Raw genomic sequence first — 13,144 nt, 5'->3', positions numbered from 1 at the left:
TCTTACACCATTGATGCAAAGACATAATTTTGAAATTAATGTTTTTTTCATACGATATATCAATTCATATTCATAATTTTTATTTTTACCAAAAAAATAAAACACAATTATTTTTATTTCTTTTGTCAAGTAGCCTAATGACTAAAACATTCACCTTAAATGTGAATAAGTGGAGTGTCCGGAGTTCGAACTCCGACTCCTACATATATAATGTGATGTCTTTGTCAACTGAGTTAAACTCACAGGAAAAAAAATTAATGGCCCACCCGGAAAAAAATTCCTGGTTCCGCCACTGAATATAAGATACTCCATTGACATTTTTTTATCCATCTACTACTGAAAAAGCTAATATTGTAATGGTAGGTGGTAATGACAAAATTGACTTTAAAAATAAATTAAATGTAGATGAAGGTAGGATTTTGAATGTAGGGAATTCAAATCGTAAATATGTCTAATATGCAATAATGCAAGGTTGTCAGAACCGGACCGGTCATCGAACCGGCGAGCTCACCGGTTCAAGGTTCAATTGGTCGGACCGGGTTCAATCGGGGTCGAACCGTTTTTAATTAAATATATATTTTAATTAATATATAAATAAAAATATATGAATAATTGCTCAATATTTCATAATTTCACACATTAAAAAGATAAAATATCACAAGTCAAAATAAAATAAAATTTATAATTCAAACCAAATGAAAAATAGATGAAAAACAAAAAATTTTCCTATTCCTACGACGTCGTTGTTTTGTTTCATTTTTTTAAAAAAAAAAAAGTTAAAACGACGTCGTTTTGCCCTATTTTTTAAAAAAAAAAATAAAAAATCTGCAAAACCGTTTAAACCGCCCGGCCGGTTCACCGGTTCGACTCTAGTTCACGCGGTTTTTTGCCGATCGGTTTCCTATCCGTTTTTTGCTCAAAACCGAACCGTTTTCATGACCGGTTCACGGTCCGACCGGCCAGTCCGGTCCGATTTTGATAACCTTACTAATATGTGTCATAGACGTGTTAGAGTAAAGAAAATATAATACAGTAATTTTTTAAAACACCTATCTAACTTGTTCGACAAATATTTTATGTGTGACATAGTCGAACACCGTCACATGTCAAATACTGCGACACGCATGATCATAAAGTTGTCTCTGGTTGCCGAGGATACTTGATTTACATCCCACACAAAAAAAAAAGTTATGGGCTGTATGCGAGAAATGCACAATTCCTAGTCCGTCCCATTCGGCCCATTTCTCATCATCACTCTCCTCTTCTTCCACTTCCATAACCAATAACCATACTCACTCAGTCTCTCAATTCTGAAACCTCACACTCAAACGACACCGTTTCAATCACCACGACAATGCTTCGTCTTACAAAGCTAAAACCACTGTCACAACCACCATCATCACTCTCTTCTTCCGCTCACCAACTCCTCCAACGCTGTTCCGTCAGCCGAACCGCAAAAGGAAAAGGAAAAGCAGGCCAAACCCTAAAACGTTCCAAAGTAACAACCAGAAAACCCGGATCCGAACCCACACCCGGAATCCCAACCGGATCAAAGGAAAAACAAGAACGCGAACGTCTCTACGATCAATGCCTCAACGCACCAACACCACTTCGTTTTCTTAAACCAAAACAACGTGAACGTGAAGCAGAACGTGAAAGATTAGGGTTAATTAGCAAAGATCGTCAACGAGAACTTGATATGATGAAGAAAAAAAATCAGAAATATTGGGTTTCTGAGAAACCTATAATTATTGGAACACCTGGATTGGATTATATAACATTAGGTTTAGTTGATGCTGAGAAATTGCCCAAGTATGAATTGACGGCGGAAGATGGGAAGAAATTGGCCAAGGAGTATAGTAGGGTTTTGATGAAGAAGCATAGGGCAAGACAAGCGGCCGAATCGACGCTTTTGAGGTTGAAAAAGGAGGCTATTGAAGCTTTGCCTGGAGGTTTGAAGGAGGCTGCTTTGGTTCCTGATTTGACGCCTTTTCCGGTTAATCGGGTTATGGCTAGTTTGACTCCTCCTATTGAGGGTTATATTGAGAAAATTAGGGAAGCTGCTAATAGGATCAGTGGAAAAGAGAAGATTAGATAGAGTGGTTGATTGATGAGTTCATTGCAGGTTAGTGTGATGGTTTTGTTTCTTTTGATTTGAAATGGAAAAAAATGGAATTTTGAATTGAATTTCATAGGATATCTTTGTATTGAATCCTTTTAAATAAGATCCAATGGAACTGTCTTTAATTGATGAAATTTCATTCGATATCTAGCAACTTTATCGGTGTTATAGTGTAGTAGAATTTGAACAAATTGCTATTGTTATGTGATATTTAGATCGAAGTGTTGTCAAGTAGTTGTTATTGTGGTGCTATAGCAATGTAGTTTAGTGGAATTTGAACAAAATGCTAATTTTTATTTGCGAGTGACAATACTGATTTGTATTGAATCTTTGTTTGGGTTTGGGATGAAACTGTCTTTAAGTGATGCAATTGAGGATAATCTCTATTTTGTCATGAAATGTCATGGTATGGTACATTTATTCCATGTGATTGTGTTGCTATCAGTTTCGTTATTGTTTCATGTATTGTTAGATATTTAAACCAATGACGAAAACGAACGAGGTTGGTCGTGAATAAGCGAATTAACCTTGTTGTGTTGCTTGATTTTGAAAAGAAAAAAAATTATATAGTGACAAAATCATGTTTGACACTTTATGGATCATGTAGGATATTAACTTCAAAGAAAAAACGATTGTTTATAATTTGGAACAAACTTGGATAGAACGCCATGAATTCACTGCACGCATCAAATCGGAGTTGTTAGATATATCCAACAATTCACACTGTTTGCTTGGTAAATCATATTTAAAAAGCAAACTCAAAATGTGAGTTGTTTGATCTTTATCCAACTGAGCAGATTTGCTCTTTCCAGTTTGCTTGTTTGGAATGAATATATATTATGACTAGTACTGGCACTGATGTGTTACTTTGTACAGAAAACAACTTTAAATCTCTTGCAACAGAAATTTAACAGATTAGTAATGAATTAGTGACACTTGCGTGTGGATGGTCTGGTGCTAACTTTTGTGATGATCACCGTTGAGTGTAAGAATGATCCTATATAAAATCAACCGAAAGCACAAAGAAATTCACTAGTCTTGGAGTTTGTTTTGGCTTTTTATGTTTTAAAATTTCATGTTTGTGTCTTTGTGACTCATTTTTGGGTTGATTCACCTGCAGTTGCTATTCTAGTCCCATATTTGCAGAGACGCCATTTATAAATTATAAGTACATATTCTAATCTATGCTGTTAATAAAGCAATTTTGTTATAAAGCTGTGTAGTGTATAGCAATAGTTGGCATTTGACTGTCTTCTATGTTGTCTACATTGTGAGTTTGAAGCTGCTGCAAAATCATTTTTTTTTTTGTTTTGTTTACTGACAAATTCTTTGTTAAGATTGCATTGCATTGTTCTCATCCCTTGTATTTCCTTCTTATTGTAATTGCTCCAATGGGTCAGTTATCTCTTTTGACACAAACTAGGAATGCTCAATGATAACTCAATCAACTATTCTGTTTGAAATTCAGGTTCGCCTTGAAGTGGCAGAAGCACTTTTCTTTTATGTGGGCAGCAATCTCTGGAACTTGGATTTCATTAAATGGTGGCAGAATCTGAGTTTGAGAAGCTTTTTGAATAGTAAAAATTGTTCAAGAAATTGTAGTTTAGCATTCATGAACATTAATTTTTTTCTCTTCATTTTCCCGTTGATAGTAAATCAGGAATGAAGTGAATGACTAAATCATACCTGTCTTTTGTCTTACCTCAACTGGAATGCTATAATCTTTTATGGCTATTACTATTTGTATAACTCTGAAGTGCTTGATCAAGTATTGTAGTGCTTGTAACTCCTTGATATATTTTACATAATTTCTGACTGGCCGGTACTTGCGTCTGGGCAGCATAAATAGATTGGTTTTCTAATGGGTACAGTCTTTGTTTTAACATTATTTGATAAGTGTGCAATCTGAGTTTGTGTTTCAAGTAATTGTGTAATTACTAGACTTGCTGAGGCTGTAAAATTCTTGATTGACAACTATTTAGCTGAAAACCTGTGGATTTGTCATATTGGTGTGCCTTTGATGCATATTTTTTATAATACAGTGTGATACTACAAAGTGATATGTTGGAGAGAACTTGGTGGTTTAAAAAAGATAACGTGTGGTGCAAGTGGGAAAGGAAAACCAAGGAAAAGGATGGTGACACTGACAGTTTGGAAGAAGAGGAAGATAAACTGAATCGTGATATAGTTGAGACGACTCAGTATGTATTTGCATTGACATTTAAAAAAGCAAAACCGTGGCGAAAAACCATGTGTATGCAAAAGCTACAAATACCAGTTTCTAGTTTTCAAGGGGGGATGCTATTAAACGTGAGTTTGGGCGATAAAACGCCAATAAAAAAGGATTTCGATTTATTTTAGGTTTCAATTTGATTTCTTACGTTTAAAAAGCATCAATTTGGTCTCTTACGTTTTCATTAGGTTTCAATTTAGTCTTTTTTGTTAGTTCGTCACTAACACCGTTTGAACTATACATGTGTCAAAGTGTCCATGTGTCTGTCCACATATGCAAATTGGCAGTCACTTGTGACAAAATTGACGGAAAGGACGAACTAATTTAAATGTTAAAAACGTAAGGGATCAAATTGATACTTTTTAAACGTAAGAGAACAAATTGAAATCTAAAATAAATGTAAGGGACTTTAAGCCAAAATAAAAAGATGATGCTAATGATATGTGTGGTGCTAATGGGTAAGAACACCATGGAAGAGTAGGGTGTGTGGTTGTTAATAGAAATCAAAGGATCAAAGAGTTGAAGATGAATCTCATAACAAAAATAGGTTTGAGAGTTTGATATGAAGGAAAAACCTTGAGTATTCATATTGAATTACTATTGATTAAAAGATGGTAAATAATTACATTGATTGTTCTATATGTAAAGCTTGTAATGACTTAACATACTAAATATCTAAACAAAACTCTAACTAATTTCTAACTATTAACTAACTCTAGATTAATTTCTATATCCTAATAGCCTCCCACAAACTCATAGTAAGGGGATACTTAATATGAGTTTGGATTACAAAATGAAAATATTATCAAGGACTAGAAACAGAGAAAGATGGGACTAAAACAAAAAGAAATGAGCCATGGCACAACCATATTGAGTTTTGAAATCCATAATCTCCAAGCAATTTCTACTCATAAAGTGGAAACCATTCATTGAAGTGTACCAAGCCACATATCTCCAATTTCTTATCCTGACTGCAACAAGTGCACTAATGAAAACCCACAACGACAGAAATAGAACTCAACAAACAACTATATCATCACTACATCACCAAGAGAACAAGAGCAGCTTGTGATTCTTGTAAGGTAAACAAAGAAATCTCATAGCAATTTAGGACTGAGAGTGACTAGTGCTTCTTTGATTTTGCTTAGAAAGTATAACAGTATGATTCAGGAATGAATTAAGCAATAGTAGACACTTGTTAAAACAAATCTCCATTATATTCCATTATGTGAAACATCATCTTTTACCATACCTATGTGCACAGGAAGTAATCCAAAAAACATGCTCCCATACAAGAACCTTCTATGCTTCCAACTAGCCAAATTGAAACATAAGCAATATCAAATTGTGAAGATTGACTACATCATCAATTCCAAGGCTAACTCAATCTCCAATTACTATATAGTGTCTAGCAAGCATTGGCTGGAAAGTAAAATAAAAAAGGACAAAAGCACTTAGCCTATTACTTGATATTTACTTCTGTCATCCTACCAGTTTCTCGCGCGCCCTACGTCTTTCCCATTTTACCCTTCCGCTACTTAAATAGCGGACGTTATAAAAATGATATTTTTTGAAAAATTTCGTCTGTTACTTACGTAGCGGAAGTTATAAAAAATAGTTATGGTAGGGTTTTTTGGGGGTGTCCGCTACTTAGTAGCAGATAAGGATACTTTGGTAAATTCGTAGGGCGCACGGGAGAATAAGTAGAATGGCAAAAGTAAATCTCCTATTACTTAGTACAAGATGCATATAGTTACATTGCCATAAGGGCCCATTGATACATAAAGTAGCCTGGATTTTCTTCCTTTAACATCACAGCAAACAAAATCAGAATCTTTATCTTGATCAATGGTGACAGAATCTGAATCAGAAACGTCAATAGTAAATCACTGGATCAAAGAGTTGAAGATGAATCTCATAAGAGAAATATGCTTGAGAGCTTGATATGAAGGAAACCTTGAGTATTCATATTGAATTATAGATTAAAAGATGGTAAATGATTACATTGATTGCTCTATATATAGAGAGAGCTTGTAATGACTTAACAAACTATCTATCTAATCAACAAACTCTAACTAATTCCTAACTACTAACTAACTCTAGATTAACTTCTATATTATAATAGTTCTAGTTAAACATATTGCTGTACTCACTTTTAGTCGGTCAAAAATTTAGAGCTGGGCAAATATCAAATGATTCACATTTCTACATTAACAAACTTTAACCGTGATCATTTTCGTCCATTGGTTCCAATTTAATGGTTACAGCCAATAACTAGTATTACATACACATAAAAGGTTGACTGGTTCACATTTCAATCTCTGAATCAAATCCAAAACAAACTTATACTACCAGTAAATTTTCATTCAATGGGTCTAATTCAGTAATTGCAGCAACATATTTTTTTTTCTTCTAATACAGCAAAACCGTATTCATGCATCCAAAGGACCAAAACGAGGAAATAGAATTCCCTGTAATTACATAATAATTGGAACATTGGTGATCATTCAAACTCGATTTGATGGTTTAGAAAATGCAATTTTCATGGAAATGTTCCAAACACTGTCATACATACCATACCAAAGATGAGACTTCGTGCTAAGGAAATCAAACACTTATCAGTTTAATACCAAACATTGGTTAATGGTCATATACGGGAGGAAGAAACTGAGATTCAGATGGAAATTCGGAAGAAACTGAGATTCAGATGGAAATTCATGTCAACTCTCATAGACATGCGGTTTACAATTTTCACCCACATCCATATTTCATGAAGCAAACAAACAAACAATTGACTGGAAAACAAATCCCATGATATATTTAACATTCAAAAACCATAATACACAACCCATTTTACATTCTAACACAGCTAGTCTTGTAATCTTGTGATCTTAATGACAATCATATTTTGTTTAAATAGGTCAATCAAATAGCTAATGAGATATTTGAACAATTCTAATCAACTTTTCCTCGTCTAAATTGCATGATAAAAGTGAACTATAACAAATCCCTATCCTAACACAATAGATTAGAGTGTTTGGATGAAAGTAAAGCAGCACACAATCAAGAAGATAAAATAAGATTTAAATCATATTTAAAATAAGACTCAAATGTGCTCAGACCAATTTCCATTTAACAGTTGTGATTTGTAGAATGAAAGTCAATTTGTAAATTAGTGATCACAAGGAATCCTAATTCACTAAAACCAACTTAAACCACACATCCTACAAAAATCGCAGGTACCATAAACATATTGCTTCAAAAGCAAATAAATATACCCCGGAAAGATTCAAATTGCAAACCCACAATTAGGCTTCACATATGCTATTGCAATAAGATTGAAAAGATTCATATGATCATATCAAAGAACAGCGAAAAGGATTCACATGCAAGCTATTACCACGACTAAAACCACACTTCCCAAGAGCCTTATCACTTCTTTCAAAAGAAAGAAAAAAACAGGACAGTGAAACACCCAAAAAAAAAAACTAAAATAGTACCTTGATTCTAATTTCAACACCCTAAGAGAAAAGCCAAAATCAAGTACATCACTTCAACACAACCACCACATCACAACATACTCATTACCAGCAAAAGATACAAAACTATAAACAAAACAAAAAACATATTTCAATAGAATATCCACAACCAAATTAACAAAAATAAGTCCATACTTCCAAAACAACACCAAACCAAAACACAATTTAAAGTTTAAACAAACAGAAAACTCAACAAAATCAATAACAGCAAGCACACAGTATCAAGGTTTCAAATGAATATATCCACAACAGCAGCAACCCACAAAATCATTTAATTTTTCACATCCCACAACTACAAGATGATACCAATTGAGTCCAAATCAAACTCTTCAACTCTATGGCAGAATAAGAACAATCAAATAAACTCCAAACAGAACACATAATAAACTAAAATCACAAGCTATCATCATTTTGCAACAAAATATCAGATCCATATCTCAGACTACAACACAAAGAACTTGACAATTAAACCTCCAAACATTACATATCATCATCATCATCATCATCATCATCATATACTAAAAAATATATTTTGATTATCCACAACCACATCTACCCACAACACAACATGATTGAAATCGCGACAGCATCAATCTTATTTAACCGAGATTCTTAAAACAAATTCCAAACAGAACACCAAAAATAACTAATACAACAAACTATGATTATTGTTCATTCAAATTCACCATAATACCATATGATAATATCTCAAAATACAACATAATAATTAAAATACTCCATTCATCATAAAAAAAAAACACTTAAATCTTATCAATATCTTCATCCTCAAACTCGATGTAATCATTAGCATCACCATCTTCTTCTTCATCAAGACCACCACCAATACCTTCATTAAGTCTAATATGTTCAGGAAGCTCACCATAAGCCTTAAGAAGCCTAGCTTCATCAGGCATGTATTTCAGAATCACATCAGACTTATCATCCTGATAATCACGAAGTCCGACCAGAATAATATCACCGGCAGCGATCCAAACTTTCTTATGCATCTTACCACGAATATGACAGAGACGCTTTCTTCCGTCGATACACGTCGCTTCACAACGACCGTTACCGAGCATACGGAGAACTTGAGCGTATTCTTGTCCGTCTTCTTTGAAAACGAGCTCGCGTTTCTCGTCGTCGGCTTCGTTCTTACCTCTCTTGCGATTCTTTCCTCCCTTTCCCTTGTTCTTCGGCATGGTTGAGGATTGATTCGATTGAAAGGTTTGTGTTTGGATGAAACCCTAATTTGTTGAATTTGTGATTGTGGATTTTGTGTGTGAGGGATATAGTTAGGGTTAGCGTGTGGAAATTAAATGATTCGGTCGCTCTTTTTAGATAGACGATTTTGCCCCTACTACTATGTTAAAATTAGGGGTGATCGCGGTGCGGTTTGGTTTGGTTTTGAGCATAAAAGTCATTCTAACCGCGAGATAAAAATGCATGCGGTTCGGTTTGGTTCGGTTGATTTTTAAAAAGTCATCCAAACCAAACCAAACCAAACCAATGCGGTTTGGATCGGTTCGGTTGGTGCGGTTTAAAACATAACGATTGTACCGAACAATTTTAAGCATAAAAAAAAAATAAAAAACTGAAGTTCCAAAATAACATTGTAGTACCAACAAAAATTATTTATCCAAAATAACATTATAGTAACTTACAATTTTAAATATATAAAAAAATTGCATTTTCAAAATAACATCACGGTACCGATAAAATTTGTTTATTTAAAATAACATTACAACACCAAAATAAAATTTCAGTACAAAAAATAAAAACAATTTGAAGTTCGATTAAATTGGTCGACTGACTTGGTAATTGGGCATGTATATTGAAATATAAATATATTTTCTTTTACGATATTGGAATATAAATATATAATAGTAACTTAATGCGGTTTTTGCGGTTATCCGCGGTTTTTGCGGTTTTTGTGGTTTGCGGTTTTGCGGTTTGCGGTTCAGTAAGAAAGCCATCCAAATACATCCAAACCAAATGCGGTTTTTGCGGTTTTCGGTTTGGTTTGGTTCGATTTGCGGTTTTACTTTTGGATTGGTTCGGATACGATCACCCCTAGTTAAAATCCTTTTTATTTTAATTAAAAAATTAGTAATTTTAACGTTCAATAATATAAAGAATATTATAAAAAAGAAAAAGAAAAAAAGAATATCTTTTTAGAAAAATCATTTTTTTTACATTTGAGCAAAACTTCCTTAATAAAATATAATACTTTCTAAGTAGAGATTGAAGTTTGAGTTCGAATCTTGAATCTTCCAATTATTTATATTAAGAAGTGAATTTATTGTTATTATGTTATTTAATAAATAAAAATGTTTTTTGAATTTTAAGCTACTATAGTTAGTGGTCAAACTTGTTTTTTTGTTTGGATATCGACTAACTTTGTTATTCGTGTTGTTTTTTTGACCAACACTTTTGTAAACTTTTGTAGTCTTTTTTGACACACTTTATGATGAGGAGAGTAATAGGCTGGTTAATATATATCTCATTTTTGTCTGTTCAACAAAAATTCATTTTCCAATTTCATTTTCTAAAAGAGATAAATTAAATTATCTATCCCTCGAAGGCTCGAATCCTTCATCCTCCGACCTCCTTATCGCGACAAACCCTCTCATAAGTCACCCAATTAATGTTATTGAGACCCATCAAGATTAACGGTTTATAGTTTTTATTAAATACCGTTAATTTTGATGGATCTCAATAACATATCATATGATTTTCAATTTCTTTAAAATTTGACATGGATGATCTATATGATACAAATTTTCAATCCAACGGTGGATTTTGTAAAATTCGTATTTGTTATAACAATATTATCTATATGAAAGACATGATGCACTTGTTCATATTAGCTAAAGCCAACCAAGAGGCACCGTTCAATTTTATTTATTTATTTTACATTCAATCACAAAAATAGCTTTATTCTCCACTACTAAAACGTAATTCAATTCCTTTCTTTCATCCTCATCTCATCAATACCATGTCAAAGATTTCTCATTTTTGGTCAAAATTTCCACAAGTGTATGCTTGACCTTTCTATTTTTGGGTATGCATATTTGGGAAATTTCACTCCTTTATAGATACTATCTATAAAAGAAATTTAATGGGAGTATTTTGGACTAATTTCTTGTACTTATATTTAATGGCCAATGGGTAACTATTTAGTTAAAATATCTGTGAAAATAGACACATAATGTTAACCTCCTATTCCTAAGGTTAGGTGAAATTGGACTCTCATATTTGAAGGTGGAATGACCATGATAGAAGTTTTTTTTTTTGTTACAAATGACCATGATAGAAGTGATTTTGCTGCTGTAAAAATGTGTTTGTAAGGAGATCTTTAACCATTGATAATATTCTAATAGTTGAAGCTGATTTTGTTGATTTTATTAAAGAAACCATCGAATCTTACACAGATGACGGCGATTAAGAAGCTATTAGCTCCAGTAATTGACATATATCCTGTTTTGTCTGGTTGAGTCAAAAGAACTTAGGAAGATATTCATATTCCTGAGATTGTTCTGTCCTGACAGAACTTGCTATCTATTGAAAACTATGAATCACGGATATAGACACGGACATTCATATTCCTGAGATTGTTCTGTCTTGACAGAAATGTTCTTTACATTGTTCTTTACTGCATTGATGAAGTTGTAATCATTAACATCACCATCTTCTTCAATCTTCATCAAGACTACCACCAATCCCACATTTAGTCTAATATCGGAAAGCTCACCATAAGCCGTAAAGAAGTTAGAAGTCTAAAAGAAGTTAGAACATGCTCTTATAGAAATTGGGGTGTAGGTTAATTCCTAAGCCTTCTAATCCTAAGGTTTCAAATCTATGCAGGAGGGTCCAAAATAGCATCAGTTTCATTAGCTAGCCAGACAAATTTCCAATTTGGCTTAAGGAGTTTAATTATATATCTATGATCAGAGTAAAATGCCCCATCAAGGTACAGTATGAAACTAGGAGCTTTCTATCTCTCTTAAAGAGGATCCTCGTAGCGCTTTCCTCTCACTGTTATTGCCCGGTACCCTAGCTAGATTCAAGTTCTCCTCCCCATTCTTTTAATGGTAGCAATGGATCCAGAACAACTTCTGACCGCTTAACTTTCGCAACAAAGGAAAACGGTAACAGACCGATTTTTAAAACCATACTCTTTAGGATTAGAACTCCATTTACTTGAGTCTTTAGTTAACTTGCTAGAAGTTCAATTATTATAATTGTACTTATGAGAAAATATAATAAACATCATTGTGCAGAAAAAGAACAATAAAAAAAAAACTCTAAACATTAAAATTAAAACCTCTAAACATTACATATCATCATCATCATCATCATCATGATTAAGCAAAAGAGTAGTTACAAATTATAGTTGGAAATCCTAAAAACAAGACAATTAAAATTCAAGAAAAAACCCTAAATCTTATCAATATCTTCATCTTCAAACTCAATGTAATCAGCACCAAAATCCTCATCTTCATCAAGACCACCAGCAATACCTTCATTAAGTCTAACACTATCAGGAAGCTCCTCATAAGCCTTAAGAAGCCTAGCTTCATCAGGCATATATTTCAGAATAACATCAGATTTATCATCCTGATAATCGCGAAGTCCGACGAGAATTATATCACCGGCAGCAATCCAGACCTTTTTGTGCATCTTACCACGAATATGACAGAGACGTTTCTTTCCGCCATTGTCGTCAAAACAATTAGCTTCACAACGACCGTTACCAAGCATACGGAGAACTTGAGCGTATTCTTGACCGTCTTCTTTGAAAATCAGTTCGCGTTTCTCGTCATCTGCTTCGTTCTTTCCTCTCTTCCGATTCTTTCCTCCCTTTCCTTTGTTCTTCGGCATTGTTGGTTTGGTTGAGAGCGCTTTTGTGTGTGTTGATGAAGAAACCCTAGTTTCTAGACTGTGGATTTTGTGTGAGAGAGATTGGGATAATGGTAGCTCTATTTATAGGGATGATATTTTGGCTGAAATCTCTTTTTTTTTTTTTAATTAAAACAAACTTACTTGACGAGCACGTTTATTACTTGGCTTACACGTGGAATTATTTGATTTTTTTGGACCAAATCTTTTTTTTATAAGATTTGGAGCAAATCTTTATTTGATTTTTTTTTTATAAAAATAAAAATTTGTCTTTACTATTTAGTATTCTACTTATTCACCTTTAAAAAATATCTATTTGACAAATTTTTACTTTTTTACAACAAACTTGAA

General features: G+C 33.4%; 3 protein-coding genes across 3 annotated transcripts; 1 reads left to right on the top strand and 2 right to left on the bottom strand.

The window, feature by feature from the left end:
• Positions 1 to 1,103: 1,103 nt before the first annotated feature.
• LOC123883192 lies at positions 1,104 to 4,010 on the top strand. The gene is made up of 2 exons (XM_045931930.1): positions 1,104 to 2,125; positions 3,591 to 4,010. Exon 1 carries the CDS (start codon positions 1,355 to 1,357, stop codon positions 2,096 to 2,098), a length of 744 nt encoding a protein of 247 aa, XP_045787886.1. The 5' UTR covers positions 1,104 to 1,354; the 3' UTR covers positions 2,099 to 2,125; positions 3,591 to 4,010.
• A 4,400-nt stretch (positions 4,011 to 8,410) lies between these two features.
• LOC123883195 (eukaryotic translation initiation factor 1A) lies at positions 8,411 to 9,243 on the bottom strand. The gene has a single exon (XM_045931932.1). It carries the CDS (start codon positions 9,091 to 9,093, stop codon positions 8,656 to 8,658), a length of 438 nt encoding a protein of 145 aa, XP_045787888.1. The 5' UTR covers positions 9,094 to 9,243; the 3' UTR covers positions 8,411 to 8,655.
• Positions 9,244 to 12,222: 2,979 nt separating this feature from the next.
• Positions 12,223 to 12,876, bottom strand: LOC123883193 (eukaryotic translation initiation factor 1A-like). Its single transcript, XM_045931931.1, has one exon. It carries the CDS (start codon positions 12,773 to 12,775, stop codon positions 12,332 to 12,334), a length of 444 nt encoding a protein of 147 aa, XP_045787887.1. The 5' UTR covers positions 12,776 to 12,876; the 3' UTR covers positions 12,223 to 12,331.
• Positions 12,877 to 13,144: the final 268 nt, after the last annotated feature.

This window comes from Trifolium pratense, linkage group LG5 (genome assembly GCF_020283565.1).
Source record: "Trifolium pratense cultivar HEN17-A07 linkage group LG5, ARS_RC_1.1, whole genome shotgun sequence".
Classification (NCBI taxonomy): Eukaryota; Viridiplantae; Streptophyta; class Magnoliopsida; order Fabales; family Fabaceae; genus Trifolium; species Trifolium pratense.
Note: the sequence above shows the minus strand (reverse complement) of the source record. Positions and strands in the feature narration are given on the sequence as shown.